Source organism: Drosophila sulfurigaster, chromosome X (assembly GCF_023558435.1).
Source record: "Drosophila sulfurigaster albostrigata strain 15112-1811.04 chromosome X, ASM2355843v2, whole genome shotgun sequence".
NCBI lineage: Eukaryota > Metazoa > Arthropoda > Insecta > Diptera > Drosophilidae > Drosophila > Drosophila sulfurigaster.
In genome coordinates this window covers 12,298,891-12,321,402 of record NC_084885.1, presented here as the reverse complement: position 1 = coordinate 12,321,402, position 22,512 = coordinate 12,298,891, and the positions used below count along the sequence as shown (strand labels likewise).

Here is a 22,512-nt window from a genome sequence, read left to right as displayed (position 1 = left end):
ATTTGTTGCGGCCATTTAATGCAGTTTATGAATATTTAAATCAAATTAAGGATACGGCCGTCCATTTAGCGTTTCATTCAAACAATTCAAGTGGGCGACATTATCCGCTGTCCACATTCCCCCCGCCCGACGCTCGCCCTTCCCCTCTCTCACTCTAGAGCTCTGTTTGTTGCTTTAACTGTCCATTTGTCAGCTTGTCTGTGACAAATTTCCATTTAATGGACTGCAAGGCGTTAAGTGTTTGCTGTAACCAGCTAAAGCGCGTTTCCTTCCCTGACATTCTGACTGCTGTCAGCGGGGGGTGTGGCGGCAGCTCTTCGGACGGGACGGAACGGGGCAGGGCGGTGGGAAGCGGGCTGCGTCTCTAATGCGCTCAGCCGAGGCCCAGCCAAGGGTAGCGCATATAAATCCTATAAATCCGCCGCTTTGATCATTCGCATTCGCCTTTTGCTTTCTGCTCTCGCTCTATCTTCCCTTTTCTCTCCCACTCTCTCTCTCTCTCTCTCTCTCTCTCTCTCTGTTGTGCAGCCGAAAAGTTGCCCTAGCTGCTGGTAGAGGAAAGCAGAAGGGGAAGGGGAAGTGAAGTGGCTGCTGTTAAATCCGATAAGCAAATGTAGTTGTACTCGCTGCGTTGCGTTGTCCCTTTAAGAAGGCGACGCGCTTCTTGTTTTTATTTACAGTAAGTGTTTTTAAAGTGCCCTGTGCCAGATTAAAACGAGCTGCGTGACACTTGAGAGGAGTGAGAGGAGGTGAGAAGGTAGGGTAGGGAAGGGAAGGGTCGGTGTGGTGTCTATGGATGGGGTTGCACAGCTTCAGCAGGTGAAATGCGTCCAGCTTCTGCTATTTTCCTCCTTCTTTGTCTGCATTTCACCTGCTTTTCCCCTTTTTTTTTCGTGTCGTGTGCAATCAACGTATTTTTTTGTTGTTGTTGTTGTTGTTGTCGACTCGCAATTTGCCATTTGCAGAACTTTTCTGTCTGCCTTTTGGCCGTTTCCTTCACTCATTTATTCATGCACATTCCTTCCCCCCAAAACCCAACTCTGTGTATGTGTGTGTGTGTGTATGTGTGTGGGTGCTGTTTTTTTATTTGTCTCGTTGGTCCGAGTATAGTGGGAGCCCAACAATAGTTAATAAATATTTAATGTAAATAAATTACAAAACGCTTTTCAAGGTTACGTCCATTTCCACACTGTCCCGCCATTTCCACCAGCGGCAACAGAGAAACCAGCAAAACAAAACCTCATAAATCTATCGTGGGTGAGAAATCGCCAAGAAGATGCTTCTCTCCTCTCTCTCTCTCTCTTTCTGTCTCTTTACTTCCCCTGAGCAACAGTGACATTTATGCAATAATTAAGACAAATATTTGCCGTTTATTTTTAGTGGCGCAAACACACACACACACACACACACAATGTGAAACTGCATTAAAAATGCGACAAGCGTTGAACGTTTTTTTCTATACCCTGTACTTTAAAAATAAAGTACTACTCATTAATTCAAAATAAATAAGAATTTTTAGAATGTTTTCCTACATTTTAAGAATTACGAATTTTTGGTTGGGTTTTAAATTACGATCTAAACAAAAACATATATGGCATCTGATATCTACATTCAATGTGTGTATATAATAGAGATGCATATTATATTGATGCCTATACATAGTACTTTCAAAAAGTGTTCGATAAAGTTGTTGTAGTTGTCTCATATATGGGATATGATATCCATAATGAATATGTATATAATAGAGAATTATATAGATGCCTTTTTCTAACCTGATTAATTGACAATAAATAATAATAGAAAAATGTATTTTGTACACATATTCATCTGCATAAGTATTATATTATATACAATAATTGCCATTATAATTACCATATATGAACAGTTTTTCAAATACGATCTAAACAAAAAAATATATGAAATCTGATATGTATAATGAATATGTAAATATAATATAATAAAGATATACATATATTATATATCTATATTATTAAGTATATGTATATAATGAATGCTACCATATCTTATGTTATTGTCTTGCTTAGATCGTAATTTAAAAACTGTTGAATTACATAGAAAATTCAGAATTCTTAAAATGTGCTAAGAACGTTTGTAGTATATACTATATATACTAAATATATTATGGGCTTAAGAAATACTACTTAATCAATTTTTATTTTTGATTAAGAAAAAACCTTTTATCTGCTCAAAGAACTAATTTCTTATTGAATTTCAAAAATGGTAATATTAGTGGTAATATTAGTCACATTTGATATAAAAGCAATTATTATCCCATTATATTGGTGGTTGTTATCATATACAATATCTTAAAATTCAATTCATTTATCACTAATGGCGATCATACTTTTTATAAAAATAAAATGCAAATGAATTATAAATTATATTTGAAGATGATTTCATTTAAATTTATGATCCTTGATCAGCAAATTAATGTAAGTCCAAATATCAAAATTGATTTAATAATGATAATAATTTAATAAATAATCATGAAGATAATCCACTTGTATTCAATAAACTAAAAAATAAAAAGAAACTTTGAGTACAAAGTATATTAAATTATATAATATTAAAGAAAACAAAGTATATTTATGTATTCATCTATCTAAAGATAAGGAATCTCATTTACAGGGTATCATGAAGTTGCATACACTTTGCAGCCAGCACTTTTACTTTGTATTAATATGTATTATGCATTTTATATATAGTTTTTTATTTGGGGTTTGTTTTGTTTTGCTGTTTTGCTCGTCCATTTCCGTTTTTGCTTCACTTATTGTGCGTGTTTGTACATGCACGCTCTTGTATGTGCATGCATGGACACGTCGGTGTGTAGTCATATTTATAAATAAACATGTCTGAGCCCAGGTCGAGTAATAACCATGTCTGCGTGTTTGTTTGTGTGCACTTCTTGACTCAGACTTTATGAAAAGTTCAAGCCCCCATTGCAACAAGCTCAGTGGCATGAAGAACAGAGACAGACACAGAAAACCAGAGAGAGAGAGAGAGAAAGCGAATGAGCAAGTGGGATATGATAAATTCCACAACAGTCGAAAGTTCAAAGCCCCGAGGGTTTTATATTAATGAGATTGCTGTCGAACAATTTAATTGTAGATAAAATAAACGGAGGCTTTCATAAAAAGATGTCCCCAAAGCGAATCCAAGTGCAATAATATTTGTTTAATTTTAAAGAAAACTTCTCGAATATTTTGGGTGATTCAGTTAAAATATTATGTATATGATTTACACAAATAAAAAACATTTTAATGGGAGTCAATACGACAATGAAAGCTACTTTTAAGCGATATGCAAAATACCTTTTAATGCTTTTCAAAAATATGTAGTTTAAAGTATCCGTGCGAGAAAAGTTGAAATTACATCATAGATGGAGTCATTAGACCTTAAACCTTATAGAGATTTAAGGATAAATTTCAATTTTCAGTTGCGCATATTTAGATTTTATTTTAAGTATTCATTTTCATTCATTGTTCTCAAGATTTAAAGAAAGTTGTATAATGCGTTAATATTTATTATATTTCAACAAGTTATTATTATAATAAATGAATACAATAAATTCTAGCTTCGATCTATTATTTCAAATGGTAAATTTCGAGTAGTTAATTGATGAGTATTTAATGTAATTGGAAAAAGTATTTATTCTTGAATGAAATATTTGCAAAATTAAAAGAAATATTTGTTAAAAAGTTGCACACTAGTAGTACAGATAATTCTCGAAATTATATACTTTAAGGTTCATGTTTGCATTTGTCAAGCAGTTGATTTGAAATGCGCTATATAGTATATTATATTTAGTTTGTAGGACTTCCAACTTTGACCACCTTCATGATTTGTTCGCCCGCTTGCACAGCGCAACTAACAATTATCCACTTATCTATAATGACTATGGCAATAGGCCAATTTGACTGCCATTTGAGTTTGCCATTCCAATATGCAAAGCAAAGTTCGGAGACCAAAATAAAGCCGTTATGTATTTAGCTATCGAAATTATTTACATATATTATGGGTATATTTTTAGAGTGGTTTTATTATGATCGCAAAGTTATTGAACTATGTTTTTGATTTATTTAAAAAGATAGTTATATAGCCAATTCTTTTTTCGATATTGTTTAAGTACCATAATAATCCATTTCAAGATAGTAAATTGAAAGAGAAGTTTCACGCTCTTATCATGATCATATAATATTATATACTATATTATATTGGGATGCTAAGAAGTCGGATTTCTATTTGTTTAAAGTTTTAACTTGTTTCCTTCAAAGTTTTTATCAAGTGAAATAAATTAGAGATGCCGTCGGCAAAGCAATGAGTTTGATGAGATGTGAATTAAGCTGCAGAAGCTTTTGCTTCTTAGCTTTTGCTTAAGCCTACGATTAGTTATGTGATATAATGTTCACAATACAATTTGGGTGATCTTATCTAACAGTATTTGCCGTGAGTGGAAAGTGTTTTTTTTCTTGTTGTTGTTTTACTTACAGATGGATTTGGCATGCAGCGTCGCATTTGCTCAGAACTTCGATAGGATGGACTGTAGCGTCCTGGAAAACAACTGGGCGCTGACATTTTCATTTTATCCGTTGTCGAATACATCGACATTGTCATGCAGCCGCCGACGAAATCCTCCTCCAGCTTGAACGCCCTTGAGGCGTCAAATGTCGTTGGCGAGTAAATTTTGAAGCACTTACTTTGACAACTTTAAGGACTGTCCTGCAATGCAGGACGTCAAATACTATGCGTACCCAAAAAGGCGTCGACTCTTTGGCAATTGAGCAATTGAGACTTTTTTATTTTATGTGTATTTTTCTTTTTCTTTTTGTATTTTTCTTTTCTTTGCTTTTCTTTTCTTTTTTTTTTGTTATTTGTGCTTCGATGTAGCTTTCCTTCGGCTCTCGCTCGCTCTCGCTTGAGATTTGATTAACTTTTATATTTTGATAACAATTTTTTCCATACACTGTGTTTTGATTATGCACTTGATTTAATTGAATTTTATTTGCATTACTATTTTGTTGTATTTCTTTTGGATTCGATGTTGTGGAGTTTTGTCTACGGCGCGCAACAAAACTGAGAAAAAAAGCACAAGAAAAAAATTGTTTAGGAATTTTCGTGGCTCCAAGCAACAACAACAAAAAAAGCCGTCGCCAAATACGCGCGCGATTGTGTGTGACGTGTGTGTGTGTGTGTGTGTGTGTGTGTGTGTGTGTGTGTGTGTGTGTGTGTGTGAGTGTGTGTGATAATTGCACGGTAAAGAGGAGACAACAATAAGAAGGAGCACAAGAAAGCGAAATGCGCGTTTAACAATTGTAAAACAATTCTGCTCACTGACTCTAATTTGTGCGTAATTGTCTGGCCGATAACCGATAACCGATGACCGATGTTGACCGCATGACCGAGACAACGAGCAACGTGAACGTGAACGTGAACGCGACGCAAGGCAACGTGAGGGTCTGAGTTGAGAACGCTGACTACGTAAGCACTGTTTACCGTTTTGCCGTTTGCCGTTTGCCGCTTGTCGTTTACCGTTTGCCGTTTAACATTTACCGTTTGCAGATGCCGCGCTTTCGCGCTGAGCCCAAAAGCCTTTGCTGGAGCTTCAGCCGTCGCTTCAGCTGTCGCTAAGCCGCGCTTAAAGCTCGTTCTATCTCTTTTTTGCAGTTTGCAGTGTTGCGTTTTGCTCTTGCTTTTGTCGTCGTCGTCGTTGTTGTGGTTGTTGTTGTTGTTGCTGCTGCCCGTTTTGCCGTTTTGCCGCTTTGGCAGTTTTGCTTTTACTCTGTTTATCAGTGAGTCGCGCTTCAGTGTATGCGTATGTATGTGTGTGTGGGTGTGTGTGAGTATGCTCACAGCTGTTCGTTCGTATGTGCGTGTGTGTATGTATATGTTTGTGTTTTTGTGTCTGTGTGTACGTCGTCTGTCGTCTGTCTTGTCTGTCGCTGTGTCGCTCGCTGCGCTCAACTATTGTCGAAAACTGAAAACTAAACGCAAGCGAACAGATTTCACAACTAGACAAGCGCGCGTTGTGTTGTGATAAAGAATTCTATGATGAGTTTCGCTAACTTCAGAGTTTATTTTCAAATGGGGAGGACATGTTTTCATTATTTATCAGGCGTAGGCGTGGCCATGGCGGCCACCCCTACAAAATGGCAGCACTGCGCCTTATATAATACACACGGCCGCACTCTGATTGGCCAATCCCCGAGCGTCGACGTCGACGCCGACGGCTTCGTTCAGCTGGAATTGGGCAGCGCTGCCGTCGTGTGTATCTGGGCAGCAGCCGGCAAACTTGACGAAGCCAATGTGGCCGCGGTGGCGACAATTCCCAGCGACTGCGCACTACGTTCTCTCAGGCGGCGGGGTTCAGCCATCAGCCATCAGCCATCCAGTCGAGCCCAACAGCAGCAACAACGAGCAGCACAAAAACAGAACAGAAACAAAAAAAAAAGCACAAGCACTCACAAAACCCAAAACCTTAAGTCAGCTCTCTCGCTCACGCTCATGCACCAGCTTTTGCTCTCTCTTTTTTTCTCGTTCTGCGTAGAGCATCGCAATGTTCGGCATCGGCCATACATATGGCACAATTTTTTGGCAGGCAGGCCACAAGAAGAGCGTAGCGTAGCAAAGAGAGAGAGAGAGGAGAGAAGTGGAACGTAACGGTTAACAAAAGGCACCGACAATGCTTGGAATGGTCAGCAGTGCATAGGCCGGGAGGCAGTGGGGGCGGGTTGGAGAGTGGGCACCACAGTGAGGGAGTGAAAAAGGAGAGATTTTTTTTTTGGGTGGCAACTTGTACATTGCATGAAGAGTGCGACTGTTAAATGCATGCACGTTTCCATATTGCATACAGGGTGTCCAGCTGCAGTTTAGAGGCGCAAGAGCGAGAAGCAAACATTGCAAATTATCATGCATCAAGTGCTGCTCTTGAGCTGAGTTTAACACGGCAAGAGGCTGCTTTAAATTCATTCCTGCAGCATCCAGCCATAAACATTTAGCCCAACTCAAGACTTTTTATAGTTTTTAGAAATTTATTTGTTTTCTCAAACGAATCGTATTTGATATTCATGTATAAATTATTATAGTTGATTAATTAGACAACAAATTCGTAAAGTCGCTATTCAATACTTTGGCATTAGAGTCGCCATCTATGATTGATAGGCTTACAAACTAAGAGAAAGCTCAGGCATGCAGTCGAACAGAGCTTAAAAGCATAAAGCTAAAAACAAAGCCAAAAAAGCAAAGCAAAGCTTATCGAAATTCGTTTTAATGTTCGAAATTCGAAATCAGCCAAATACTCTAGGGTTCAAATCCTTGCTCGTCCTTTCGCTGACGAGGACATTTGGTGGTGAAAAGTATTTCGGAAACTCAAAGCTGTGCTAAGCGAGGTTTAGCTCCTGGCTCTGCTGCCTGCCAGGACATTCCTAGAAAGTCACCACCATTAAAAATACTTTGATAGGAAAACTAGTTTTTCCGCCCTTTATCCTTTAACATGAAGAAAATGCGGTTAACTTTAAAGTTGTAAGTATTCATTGTTATATTTGTTGTTGTCGTCGTCGTTTTGTACAATTATCTAATATGTTCATTATTGTTTTTCGTAGTTCAATAAATTATTGTAGAATTGTGTATAAAACTTTTTACAAGGGATAGTCTAACATTGGATTTCAATATAACCAGAGTACGATTACGATTGTGAGTAAGAGTACATACGAATCGAATAATATCAATGGAATACACACGGATATGAGCGATGAAGCACAACATGGCGTATAATGAATTTCATAAATTCGTTCAGGAATCATAATACCTTGTTGCAATCAAAATCGGAATTATGACTGCAGCTACTGCTGCCTCTCTCTACCCTACATACATACATATATGTATAAAACAAACCTAAGAGATTTCACAAATATTCGTACATGCGATATATATCGTATATCGTATATCGCATATCGTATGTGTTATATTTTTCAACTAAGATGCGTTCAAGCAGCAAACCATACGAAACATTGCGCAAGGCGGGTGGTTCTTTGTCTGGGGATGATTTAGCTCGATCTCTTGAGATCTACATAGTATATATATATATCTATATATTTAGTGTGCTAATAATGCTTGCAGTCGTTGTTGATGTTAAGCAGGGGATTCTTTTTTGTTTTTGTTTTTGTTTTTGGCGGGGAGTGCATTGCTGAACTGTTTGTTAATCTTTATTAGGTGGTCTCTTAGCATTGCTTTGTTGAACTCGTTGAACTCGTTGCAATCGTCGTCAATCGTTGTCTTTGAGCCTGCCCAGCATGCCGTAGACGAGTCGTCGTCTCGCCAGCAGCTCGGCCCGCATGACATCCGTGTAGGGATCGAAGGATAGCAGTCGCTTTTTGCGCCGGAAAATGCCTTCCTTGCGCATGATGGCGCATCGCATGAGCTGCTCGCTGACGGGAAACTCGAGGAAGTCGAGAATGTTGCGCAGTTCGCGCTCTGTGTGATGCACCAAATCGTCGTAGAACACAACCTTAATACTGCCCGTAAAATTACGTGCCCAGCTGAGATTCATGAGTTCCCAGCCCTTGAGCTTGTTGCTGACAAATTGTTGCCAATCTACGGTAAATGAAACAAAATATATTAAACGATATAAACAACATTTCATAGCTTTGCCTTACATTTGCCTTTGGTGCGCTTGTAGCGATCGGGAGATGCGAATCCAATGTGGCCGCCACTTTGGCGATTGAACTCGGCTATGATCGCCTTCTCGGGATCCCGCACCAGGAGTATGGCCTTGGAGAAGGGCGCCCATGCCTTGGATCCCCATTCGTGTGTCTTCACCAGGAGCACCGAGCTGTTGCACACGTTCTCCGCCGGAAAGCCCGTCTTTAGCAGGCCATAATCCTTGTAGATGCTACCCGTTAAAATGCCCGTGGCCTGCTGCAGCAGATATCGCAGCCAGGTGTTGCCGCTGCCCGGGAAACTTGCCAGCGCCGTCAGCATCGGAGCCGATGGCATCTGGAGACTGGCACTCACATCCGAGCTGGGCACAGCAGCTGAAATGAGAATCCTTTTTATTAAAGAACTGCTTCACGGTGGTCTCCTTTAGCGAGTACTCACTGTAGAAGTCGCCGGCCTTGTCGTCGGTGTAATTTGGAAGCTCGCGATTTAAATATTTGAGGTCGCGACACCAGCGAATCGTCATCTTGCGACTGGGCATCGGGAATCGGGGACTATGAAAGCTGGAAAACTGAACATAAGAAACAGCAATTGCAATTACATGTATTACCAATTTGTATAATGTTGATCAATGTGTTACAAATGAACTAAATAAATGTAAAATACAATGCATTTCATATGTGCGATTCATTAATATTAAAAATAGATAATCGCTACAAAAAAAAAAGAGTGGTTAGAGTGTGAAAATATACCGAATAAATGTTTAAATATACCTAAAGACATACTAATCATACGAAATATACCAAAGGATACAAATATACAAAGCAGAGCTGTTAATGTGTTAAATATACAAAATTAATATACCTAAAATATATTAAAATATACTAAAAGCTATATTTCGCATATTAATATACTAAATATACCCATGAATACAAAACAGAGCGTTTAGAGTATTAAAATATACCGAATTAATATTTCGAAAAATATTAAAATATACCAAATTCATATACCAAAAATATTAACTTTTACTTAAGGTGTTAAAATATACCAAATAATATGCCAAAATATATTTAAATATACCTAAAGTATTCAAATATATATATATATATATATATATGTATCAAATGAATACACCGGAAAATATTAATATAACTAAAACTATAATTCGTATATCGAATTATACGAGATAATCAACCAAAGCAATTATGTTCCGAGTAAAAAAGAAATATTTTAATGAATCTTATAAAAAAGAGAATAGGTTTAACATTTTAAGAAAAACAATGCAAGAAACTTAATATTAAAAGTAGTCACAATAATCTCATAAAACAGACTATATATATTGTTTTATTTTTGATTTAATACCTTTTGTTATTTTTAAGTATATCAAATAAAAATGTGATTAAAGGCTGAATAGTATGTATGTATAACTGGAATATTCTAAAAAAAGTGTATTACAACAGTATTATAAAAGATAAAGTAGAAAACTAAATATATTTCTCATGAATTAAGTCAGCTTCACTTTTCAAAACTGATTTCAAGAGCACTTAGGAATCTGATTATGGAATATATTACTTACCTCGGCAAAGCGCTCGATGCGCGTGCGTTTTGGATGCGAGCCGGGTATATTGTTCATGGATAGAAATAGCACACCGCCTATATAGATGATGATTGTTGCCGAGACACCGAAAAAAGCGCCAGCCTTGCAGTGCCATAACGCCACCTTTGCATTACTGAAACAAGCATTCGAACATTAATTTGCGACACAGATACAGATACGGATACGGATATACATAGATATAGCTAAAGATACTTTTCAATTGATTGACTGACAGTCGACGCTTACTTTGAATGGAGCTTCACGCATTTCATTGATGAACCCAATTAGTTGAGGCCCAATTCATAGTCGCAGTCTCAGCAAAAACAAAACCGCCAACAGCCTCAATACAAGTCGCACTCCTAGTGCCAACCATAAACCGTAAACCATAAACCGAACCCAACCAAACCAAACGAAACCAAACCAAACCGAAGCGAGCTCAGCTCGAATGAAACTAAACCAAAAGCCGTGTGCGGCTGAACTTTGTTGATTTTGCTATGACGACGCTACAAAAATGCGCAAGGACTAAGCGACGCCATTGCCCTTCTGCCTTCTGCCTTCTGTTATCCGCGTTTCCCTCTGCCTCCCTGTTGCCTTTGCCTGAATCCGGCGCATTCGCTGCCTCAGTTCAGTCAGGCCTATGGTAACCCGGACAACGACGTCCCTCTGCCTCACATCCCCCTTCCCCCCCGGATCGGGGTCGCACTTGAACCGCAACCAAATATAGAAGAAGCAAAAAACAAACAAGTACGTAAACAACTATCGAGTCTGCTCGACGGTCGAATACCCGCTCTAGAATAACTGACTATTTTATAATCGAGGTAGGGGCAGATAAAAAACAAACTTTAATATTTCGGTAACTTTTCTAGGACAACAGCAAAGGAAATTTAGAAATTAATTTAGGAACATAATATTAGAATTTTTAGAGAAAACATGATTTAAAAAAAAATGCATAAGAAACAAACTTTAAAAGCTATTACTTATTATTATTATTGTTAAGATATACCAAATCGAAAAAAAAAACTAAACTATGTATATCAAAAGCTATATTTTGTATACGAATACAAAATATGTGAAATGTTTAACATAATCAGGAACTGATCAGGAATTAACATCAAACTATTGGGGGTCACTTTTACATTTTCCAAACAATTTCAGTTGGCACCAAATTGTTACATCCTTCTATCGCTTTCAAGGCGGGTATAAAAATAGAAAATGAAGAGGGGGATAAAACAGCTGAAAAGGCTGAACGTCGAGTCACTCTCTTGCCTTGTCACAAGGAGCTATGAAATTCCTTGAGCTGCATAAAACGCGCATGAAATACACGAAAAGTACACTCAAATACATACACACACACACTCATATACATAAGTATGTATATAAAGTGCCAAACACACAGACACACACACATACACTCACACATATGACAGCGAAGGCAACAAAATGCGAAAATTTATGCAACAGCTGGGCATATCAACTAAGTATTTGGCGAGAGGTGCTCGAGCAGTTTGCCAGAGGTGAGCAACACAAAAGTACTTTGGGTGCTGCATATTTTGCCACACGCTCATCTCGCTTAGCGGCCTCGATTGGTGTCAAAAAAGAAGCCGCTAAGCGAACAATGTTACTTGGGCAAATACACAATACAGAGTTTATTCTTAATACATATGTATGTTTTTTATGATTGGGTGCTTTTGATGAAGAATTCATACTGCTAAATGCATTTGTGGCTGTTAAGCGAGATATGCGTGTAATTTTCATTAGTATTAGAGGCAGCACCAACTAGCTTAGTCTCCTTCTGCTATATATAGAGAGCAATACCAGCAAGTTATATCGTAAAATGTGGTTGATTCATAGCATTTTGCTACTAAGAATAGTGTGGCTGTTAAGCGAGATATAATTTAGTTGTGCATTCTAGGGAGAACAATTAATATAATATTCTTCTGTTACATCTAGAGAGTAATACCATTAAGTTATATCGTTAAATGTGGTTGATTCATAGCATTTTGCTACTAAGAATAGTGTGGCTGTTAAGCGAGATATAATTTATTTGTGCATTCTAGTGTATTATAGGCAGAACAAATTAACTTAATAGTCTTCTGTTACATCTAGATAGTAATACCTGCAAGTTATACTATCGTAAAATGTGGTAAATTGATTGCATGTTCGACATGCCCATAAACATTATTATTTATGACACCGAATATAGAGCATATTAACGCAAGCTAATTTGAATGGATTGAAACGATAATCTGATCTCATTGAACAACAACAATTGTTGTAGGTAGGTTCAATGCCAGTTCTAAGTCGCAGTAATCAGAATATATAAGACTAGTACTACTCACCACGTATTAGGCACATTTTAATCGGAGCAAAGGTGCAAGGTGCTGCTGATAAAGAGAACGAACCGAAAGATTTCTGGGAAAACGCTGAAACATCCCGGGGCAGCATTAAGCCGAAAACTAGTTCATGTTGAAACAAGACAAAACAGAAGCCAACAAACCCGACTGACAATGCCACCATGCTATATACAAATAAATATAGTCAGCCCATTATAATGAAATGGCAGGGTGGATACAAAAAAAAACACAAAAAAAATAACAACAACAAAAACACGACATCAACAGCAGGAAGGGGGAAAAACAAAAGCGCAAAAGAGGGAATATCACACAATAATTTGATTGTTTTGCGGCATAAATCAGATAGACCACGCGCATTAGCGACCCCTCCCCACCTCCTGCACCTCTCCTCTCCTCACCACTCCTGTGCTTCCCCCTAGTTAGTCACCCCACTGACCAGGGGCAGGTGCCAATGTTGGACAAGTCGACAAATGGGCGATGACGCCCAAGTAAATTCTCTTTCCGCTCTTCTTCTTCTTCTTCTCTGCGGCACTGCAGTTTTGGACACGTGAAAATTCAGCTATTTACATAATTATTAAAATGTTGAGTGACAGTAAGGGAGCGAGGGGGTTGTGCGGTAGTAGCTGCTTCCATGTGGGGCAAATGTGATGAGTGTGTTTGTTTGTTAGTGTGTATGTGTGTGGAATGGACAAACTGCAAATCAAACAACGAAATGTGTATTTCGCTTTGGCCTCCCCCCGGCGACCCATAAAATGAATCTCAACATTTAACATTTTCCCACAAGCTTTTCGCACACACGCATACACACATGCGCTCTTGGCGAATGTAAACAAATAATTTGTTGGTGTGCTTTGGCGTTGGCTTTGGCTGTGGCTGTTTGTGCAATTTCACTTACCGAATCCGATGGCGCGTCTCTCCTCTCTCTTGACACGCACACACAGATGATGAAACAACTCACACGCACGCTCGCACTCGCACTCGCACCAACACACACACGCACACACACTAGGGCAGCGCGCGCTATCAGCTTTACATGTCAGAAGAGCACAGCAGAATCCCTAAACAGATGCGAATCTCTGGCACTCGCTGCCGCTGCCAGCAGCAGCATTAGCAGCACATTTTGCGCTTTCCAATGTTTTTCGATTTTTATTGTTCTTTTTCCGTCCCGTTTTTATTATAAACATGCATCAACAACACAGCAACAAAATTCGGAATATTTTCAGAAATACAGCAGGCAAGTTAGTAGCTCTTTTTTTTCCCCCGTTTTCCTTTCCTATATACGAGTATTTTTTTTTTTTGGGTTTCCTGTTTTTTGTCTAACTGTTTGTTCTTTTGCTGTTTGCCGTTCGACTTCGACCGTTTGCCGCCGCGTTGAGTTTTGACTGCGCCCGTCGAGCCAGAGCCAGCATCGCATTATTTTTGGGGGGATGAAAGCTGGCTGCAAAGCTCTCGCTACCACGACGAAAGCTTTTGCAATCGACAGCGTTGCCAGATAGCCCAACTCCATGTGTAACGGCATTTTCTGCGATGCTTACGCCAGCTGTTCACATCAGCTGCTGTTACCCCCGAGACTAAAGCTTTGCAGTTTTGTAGATAACAAGATGTTGGATGTAAACAAATCGCAAAAAGCTCAACTTTATCAATCATGGCACTTTTATACATTCCGACATTCTGCACAAAATGAATAAATCTGTACTTACCCGATGTTTTGATTTCAAGATAGCAATATGAGTGTCTGTAAAAATGAATCTAGTTAATCTAGAATCCTTACTTGATGTCCGCATTGAGAAAGACGCAAGATATCAGAAAAATAAAAAAGCTTTTACGCTACGCCGCATACCTTAAGGATTATCTATTCAGTGCTCATCAGATTCAAGTTGAAAAACAATGCAATGGCGTTATGTATTAGCTTATCTTGTGTTTTTTTTTTCTTTTTGTTTTTATTCAATACTCTTTTTTTTTTAATAATTATTATTTTTTCTTTCATATTTCACCTTAGTTGCATTTGTTTTTGTTCTTTTTTCAATAGTGATTTCTGTTGTTCTTGGATTTTGTTTGTTTGTATCTGGGAATCATTTATGAACTGTTCTCTTGTTGTTTGTTTTCAATTTCATGTTGCAACATCATACCTTCTCTTATGGTGAATAAAATTGATATGATGTGGACTTGTGTTCATATTCATATATCGATTGATTTTTGTGTTTTGCTTTTGGCACACTAAAAATTAATTTGCGGTTCGTTTTGCAAGTTTTCAGTAATTTTCATTTAAGTTAATATTTTTTGTTTTCTTTTAGTTTTTTTTTTGTTTTAGTTATTGTATCATTCGTTTCTTTATTTGCGCTTCTTTAACATGTGCTAATCTCATTTCGTTTTCAATACGTAGTTCATACATTTGCATTAACTATATATATATATATATATATTTATATGTATAAATGTCTCTATATATACTTGTTCGCATCTGCTGACATTTACGAAATTAGCAAGTAAATGGGACAGAGAGATAAAGCGAGAGATAGAGATAGAGAGATAGAGAGAGCAAAAATCATAACGAACTTAGCTCCAAATTTAAGACTAGACTCGTGGGACTCTTAACAGGCTACCTTAAACTAGTGTACAAAAATATTGATAACTTAAGAGCGATTACAATAATTTAAATGTTAAAACAACAACAACAATGACATCAACTTGTTTCTTTACTACCATATACAGTACATAAGAGAAGTACACAAGTACAGGGTGTCGCATGGCTGATCAGGTGATCAGGTGATCAGGTGATCCAGTTATCGGGTGATCGATCGATCGATCGATTGATTCGGGGCTAGGTCTAAAATCATTAAAAGTATTCATATACATAATTGACTCACAGAGTTACATGTTGACTGTGTGTGCATGTGTGTGTGTGTGTGTGCGTCTGTGTGCGTCTGTGTGTGTGAGTTGTGGCATGCCCCCAACGGTGTGGTGTCTGTGTTGTTTGCTCTGCTGCAAATCATAGTTCAGTTTGATTGGTTGGTTTTAACAGTTTTGCGGTTTTCAGTTAATCGATTTTCGGTCATCGAATTGAATTGAGTCGAATCCGATTAGTTTTTTTTATTATTGCTAGTTTCGTGTCGTGTCACATTTCTATCTTCAATTCATCGTCTTTATATTTATTTTTATTATTTATAAAAAGGAAAAAAAAAACACGTTTGTGGTCCCTGGCGTATGTATGTAATTCAATTGCCTCCAACATGCTACAACAATGAAAAACCCAAAGAGTAAAACTAATTGTCGAAATCAATTGTTTACTATATATTTGTGGTATATATAGTAGGTGTGTATATATATAATGTATATATATATATGTATATATTCTCTTAACTATATATATATATATAGATGATTAAGAAATTTGCAATAAGTTGTGCTTGTGGTGTTTTCGTTTTTGTTTGTTTCTTGTTTTGTTTTTGGTTTTTTTGTTAGTTGTTGGTTGGTTCGCTTATTAAATTTAGTTGGACTGCTTAGCTGGCTGTGACCCATTTATTGAACCCATTGAAATTGTTCCATTGAATTTGTAATTATCGATAACGTCTTCTATCGTTATCGGTTATCGCGTGGTGCTTTTGTACAATGCAAACGGCGCAGAACTCAATCGCCGGCTACTTTCAGATAGTTTTGTTTTCTTTCGTTTACTTTCGTTTAGTTTAGTTTAGTTGTAAGTTAGTTAGTTAGTTAGTTAGTTAGTTAGTTATAGTAGATATTGTTAAGTAGTGTGTGTATAGAACATATCTTGCGTATATAGCGTATATATAGTATCTGAATAGAGTCTCGACTCGTGCGCTAACTACGGGAACACACTATGCGATAGTTAACGATAGTTTTTGCTCTACGGTAGCTCTTGCATTGAGTAAGTACAGTACAGTTTAACGTTTTGCTACGAAACTCTCTATAGTTGGCAAAATTGTGGGCATGGTCGTAGGCGTGTAGGCGTGGCCGTTGTCTTCGATCTACACGTTAGATTCCGGGAGATTCCAAGAGCAGAGTGGGTCGAGAGGTCGGACGTGGGCGTGGGCGTTGGAAAATAGATCAACATTCGTCTCTAACAGTGTGTGTGTGTGTGTGTGTTCAAGAAGTGTGCTTGCAGTGTTGTATAATGTTGCAAAATGTAGTGTTGTTTGTTCATCTTCGTTCGCTTAATTGTAGCAACAAGTGTTTCTTGGTAAAATCTTTACTTTAAAAACAGTTTCATAACACAATATATTAATTTGTTTTCAAAATTCCGTTTGTTTTCTTTTTTTTTCGTTTTTGTTTTTTTTTTTGTTTAATTTTGTTTTTCATTTGCTTAAGAATTACATTTTAAAGAGCGCTTAGCTTATAGATGAAACATTCGATTTTGTTGGTAAGCTTTTTTTTAGTTGTTGTTGTTGTTGCTTTGCTTGGTGTGGTTGTATGTGTGTGTGTGTGTGTGTTTTTCTTTGGTAACCGATTGCATTTTGCTAAAGATTAAGCTACAGAGACCTTTGAAAAGCCTTTGTGGATCTAACGAAATTCTCTGGCGTTATGCAAAAGCTATGTATAGAACGCATATAGTATATAGTATGTTTAGTTGTACTGCGGCGAGACTTATGCAACTAACTGAATAGCTATTACTTAGGAGGAGGTCTTTATTAAATGGACTAGCTTACATACATAGTATATGTAATGAGGAATTTTACAAGTCGAGAACTGCCAATTGGATTGCTAGACTAGAATGATGCGTGATGCATAGCATGAATGAATACTACGATATATATCGTATATATGTATGTATATAGTAGTATACGTTACGAGTATGTATATATGTATGTATGTATGTGCGTGTGTATACGATAGTAGTATAAAGTTGTTTTTCTGGGCATTTTAACGCATTGCTCTATTCCTTTGGATTCTCTAGGCTAAGATTGCTAAGTTTTAAATAGGTTGACTAACGCTATAGATAGCACTAATAAATCTCAACAGAATGCATATATGTATGTAAGTATGTATGCAAGATTCTATGTATATATGTGTATATGCTTTGCTCATAAAATTGATTCAATTCATTGTTGGTAAAAGGCTCTATTACAGTATGAAGCTGTATAATTGTAGTTGTTCATTAGTCAGTACGTCTGTCTGTCTGTCTGTCCGTATGTCGATGTGGATCGTATCTTCATTAAAGATTTCATTTAGATTCCTTTTCTATTTTGTTTTTAGTTGTTGTTGTTGTTGTTTGTTCGGTTGATTAGTATTTAAAACGTTTCTTAAATAGTTCTCTATATAAGTTATTAAAGCTTTCGGTTTTCATTACACTATTTCATATCATATCATAACATATACTATATGTATATACTTATGCATACACATATATATGTATGTATATCTGTGTGTGTGTGTGTTTGTATGTGTATATATAACTACGTACTTAATAATCTCTAAGGATAAGAGGTATATACATTTTAATTTGTTTTCTTTTCTTGTAATTTTTTGTTGGTTTTTCTTTGTTTCTTGAATTTCTTTATCGAGAGCATATCCACCATATTCCAAGAGCGAAGCAAAAGTAAAGCGTAATAGCAACAGCGACAGGACTCTTCACACACACACACACACACAGACACACAGAGATCTCGAATCTCACATCACACGCAAATACTATGTTAAAATCAAAACAATTAATGTGCGCCAATGGCATGGACGCTATATATAGGACGGTATAATGTGGGTACTTTCAACGCATTCACACAATCAAACAACTCATTCAATCACTCATTCACTCACTCACTCACTCACTCACTTACATAGCCAAATGAATTTCGAGTCGTGTAGATCGAATATCAAATGTAAAGCGAATTTGTGCAATTTGAAGGCGCTGCCAGTGTTGGTAAATGGACCAATTGATTGATTCTGGCAACGGTAACGCTAGATTCAACAGCAACAATAATCATAACGATAACGATAACGATAACATGGAAAAAGATAACATCAACTCGCTGTCAATATCACGTTATTAACTATTAACTATTGGAATCCAAAAATAAAGCATAAATAATATAGTTATTTATTAAATTTGAAGATCAAATAAATAAATAATAATCAATTCAATGTACAAAAAAAATTCAAGAATTGAAGAAAACTTGGCATAGGTTTTAATCTAGTATGCAAACTGAAATTGATTTAGAGAACAAAGTGAATAGAAGCATTGGAATAAAAGGTGGATTGCATTGTTGTGGCTTTGTTGTCTTTAAAAACTAATTAATTTCAATTTCTTGCTCACGTTTCTTAAATTCTTATTTATATTTTTCATATAATATTTTTTTTGTTTTTTGCTTCTTTTGCTATTTTCTATTTGTTGTGGAATTTGCTTCGTTTTAGTTTTGAGTTTGTGGGATTTTCAGGGTCTAAACATGTATAGAATATATGTAGATATATGCCATCTCTGCAGTATAACGAAGTGTGACTGTATGTGTGTGGAAGTGTAACTGTGTGCGTGTTAGTCCTTGTCCATTTCAGTTATTGTTTCTGTGGCTGCTGTTGTTGTTGCTGTTGCTGTTGCTGTGTTTTGGGCTAGTTGTGCTGAGATTATAGTTCTCAAAGCTTGTCTTTATCACGATCGATGCTCATTGCTTTAAAGATCCCTCGTCCGATGCCATAGCGTAAATTGAACTGATCCAAGCTCGAGGCACGCGGTCGACTGTTGCCGCTCTGTTGCAGCTGCAGGCCACCAGGCACATCGGTCACATCGGTCGCAATGCTGCTGCTGCCTCCAGCTCCAGATGCTCCGCCAGCTGAGTGACTCGATAGACGCTCGTCCGCCTCCGTTTCGCTGTACTCGGTCTCGGTGTCGCTGAACTTGCGTCGTCGTCGCAGGAATGTGCTGCAGTGCCGCAGCTCGCCAAGATTGTCGGAGAGCGAATGGCCACGTTTGCGCTCCTGTCGCTCCATTTCGGCGGCCAGCATCTGCACCTCCCAATCGTTGGCAGCGCCCCCGCCCCCGCCGCCACCGACGCCGCTGCTGCTGGCGGACGTGACCAAGGCGGCGCTGCTGAGCTCATCCTCGGCCTCGTCATCGTCGTCATCGTCGCCGGCAATGTTCATTTTGCTGGACGACGAACTGGAGCTGGAGCTCTCGCCAATGTCGAGTATAACGCTGTCCGATAATCTGGTCAAATTGCCCGTCACATCGGACACCATCATGCCGCTGCCGCCAACCACATCGCTGGGCAGGACTCCGCTGCCAGTTGCAACTGCAGCCGAGGAGCTGCTGCTGCTGCTGGCCAGCATTCGGTCATCCCAATCGCGATAGCCACCGCGACTGCTGTAGCGTCCATTGCCGTGGGCGGCATAGAAGCTGGGATGGCTCTGTGCGTGGCGCGTGGAGAGGGCTAGCGTGCCGGGTCCGCTGTAGTAGCTGCTGGGACAGTTCAAAGCATTGGCGGAGGCGGCATGATGCCTGCTGGGACCGGGCGATATGCTCCGTCTGCCGCCCTGAATGGGCGGTGAAGAGGTGAACACCGTGTCCAGCGAGTCACCACGCTGAAGAGAGAGGGAGAGAAAAAAAAACAGTTGTGTATACTTAATATGCGTATACTTAATATGCGTATACGTAATATGCTTATACTTAATCTGCGTATACGTAATATGTGTATACGTAATATGTGTATACGTAATAGGCGTATACGTAATATGCGTATACTTAATATTTGTATACCTAACATGTGTATTCGTAATATGCGTATACGTAATATGCGTATACTTAATATGATCCAAATGAGGTTGAGAAGACTGAAACTGAAACAAGTATGAATGCTACAGTTGAGTGAGCTCGACTGTGAAATACCAGCTAACCATTGTGAATAAAATCAAAACACAGAGATATTATTCTGAAAATATACCAAAGAAATATACTGATAAAAATACTAAAATACACCATACGTATGATATATTGATATAGTACTACATTTCAAAAGGTTTTTCTCAGCATTTTCATTCTATGCTCCTATTCTAACCTGTCATATTCTTGACATAATCGTTATTATATTAACTTAGAAATATATATGCAACTAACAATACTGTTGATACAGCCTCTCGACTCATACCATTTGGACATTTCATACGACTCAAGATGATTAGTATTGCACACATTATATTGTGTTTTACATTACAGCCTCCTAGGTCTTATCGTATGTGCTGTGCGTTGACAATCAATTAGTCAGTCAATCAGCATAAACAGTTTTTGCATAAACAACAAAATGAAGAGCTCTTTGCGCTTACATTGTCCTACTCGATTTTTAATTTAATAATTTCTATTTATCGAACAGTACTATAATTACAGACATATTACAGCCTCTAGAATAGGAATTTTAAGAAACCCAGCTTTATTGCACGCTCAATATTGAATTTAACATTACAGCCTCCTAGGTCTGTGTGGTGCATTGATATCAAGTCAACAGATCAAAGTCAGCAAAAACTGTTTTTAAATAAATAAAAAAGAAGAGCATGCGCTTACCATGAAGAGTAGCTCCGCCGAGCTGCCGGAACTGCTGTTGTCCTGCTCGCCCGGCTCATCATCGTCCACGGAGATCTGTGAGAGCTTCTCGCGCTTCAGTCGCCGTGCTGTGCTCGCCGTCAGCGTTGACTTCTGCTCGATGGTGCGCAGCTTGAGCTGCAGCTGGGCAATGATTGCATCACGGCGACGCACCTCTCCGGCCATGCTGGAGAATTGCGTCTCGAATTTGGAGTGCATTTCGTTCATGTGCGTCTTGATCACCTGATTGATGCCGCTCAAGATCTGATTGAAGTAATCCTGCGGCTCTGGAAATCCTTGAAGCACAAATATTGTATGAAGTGTTAATAAAAATCAAATAGAAATCGATGGTATCGACTTGCAAACACGCTGTGTAACGGTACAGCAGCTAGCACAATGTGTGTGCGTGTGTATCAGACAAGATAGGGAGAGAGATAGAAAGAGTGTGAGGAAAGAGCAAAACAGCGACAACTACAACACAATTTGGCTGTAAGAGTCAAAGCGGTTTATTTTCGTTTTTTTTTGTTGTTTTTTTTTGCTGTTACGTTAGCACTACAAACTTGTGATGCTTGTTAAAAGTTGTTAAAGTTATTGTTGCAGTTGCAGTTGTTGTTGTTGTTGTGGTGGAGCTTGTCAAATGATAAAGAATGCATACATACGCAGTTACAGTTACAAGTAGTATTTACACACATTCCCATACACAATACAGCGGCCTCCTTGCGACGCGTCTTCCGAAACACAACCCGAAAACCAAAATTGAATAAAATCAACCCACAATCGAAAAAAAAAAAAAAAAATTAAAATAAATTGTATTGTACAACATTTTCCACTTGGAGAAATTTGCGTCTCGCTGCGGTTCATAAATAAATTGTTGAATGTATTTACAAAAAGCGTTGACTAAGTGTGCGAGATTGTGTGTGGCTTGTTTTTCATATATTCGTGTTGTTAGTCACATGCGGAGCAGACTGTACCCTTTTTTGTATTGAGCGCCTGTTTCATTCCATTGCGTTCCAAAAGCGTGCGTTGGCGATTACTGCGTGCGGTCACGCGTGCTCGTGCTCGTTATCGTTATCGCTATCGATCACGAGCTCGATTTTTAATTTTACTGGCTGAAAATGCTTTTTCTGTGACTGTGCAAATCTCGAGTGTGTGTGTGTACTTACAAATCTATTTAAATGCCATTATTATTCACTAATTCAAGGTTAAGGTTAAAGAGATGAGACGAGACAAGGCAAAAAAAAAAAATAAATAAATTCAAATGAAGCAATGATCTTAAATGAACTTAGCTCAGCTTATTTACAGAGGTATGAAACCTATATTGTAATCAGTACTTGCTTAAAATTACAACTTAAATATAAATGCTATGCTAC

At 38.1% G+C, this 22,512-nt stretch overlaps 3 protein-coding genes across 13 annotated transcripts in view; all 3 read right to left on the bottom strand.

Annotated features, from left to right (window-relative positions):
- Positions 1 to 6,808, bottom strand: part of LOC133849028 (inhibitory POU protein) — a 42,240-nt gene extending 35,432 nt beyond the window's left edge. For 2 of the 11 annotated variants that reach the window (XM_062284841.1, XM_062284847.1), the window contains exon 1: positions 4,510 to 6,807. In XM_062284841.1, the coding sequence (XP_062140825.1) occupies positions 4,510 to 4,635 (126 nt within the window). In that variant the 5' untranslated portion in view covers positions 4,636 to 6,807. Of the gene's footprint in view, positions 1 to 4,509 lie in introns of all 11 variants that reach the window. The other 9 variants (XM_062284842.1, XM_062284844.1, XM_062284843.1 and 6 more) reach the window with 9 other exon arrangements.
- Positions 6,809 to 7,425: 617 nt separating this feature from the next.
- LOC133849031 (WSCD family member CG9164) lies at positions 7,426 to 10,385 on the bottom strand. The gene is given in 5 exon segments (XM_062284854.1): positions 7,426 to 8,610; positions 8,673 to 9,050; positions 9,115 to 9,244; positions 10,250 to 10,363; positions 10,365 to 10,385. Coding segments are annotated over 5 exon segments (972 nt in total). The 3' UTR covers positions 7,426 to 8,281.
- Positions 10,386 to 18,695: 8,310 nt separating this feature from the next.
- LOC133849033 (pneumococcal serine-rich repeat protein) overlaps positions 18,696 to 22,512 on the bottom strand; it is a 62,837-nt gene continuing 59,020 nt past the window's right edge. The window contains 2 exon segments of the mRNA XM_062284856.1: positions 18,696 to 20,151; positions 21,125 to 21,438. Of these exon segments, the coding sequence (XP_062140840.1) occupies positions 19,207 to 20,151; positions 21,125 to 21,438 (1,259 nt within the window). The 3' untranslated portion in view covers positions 18,696 to 19,206.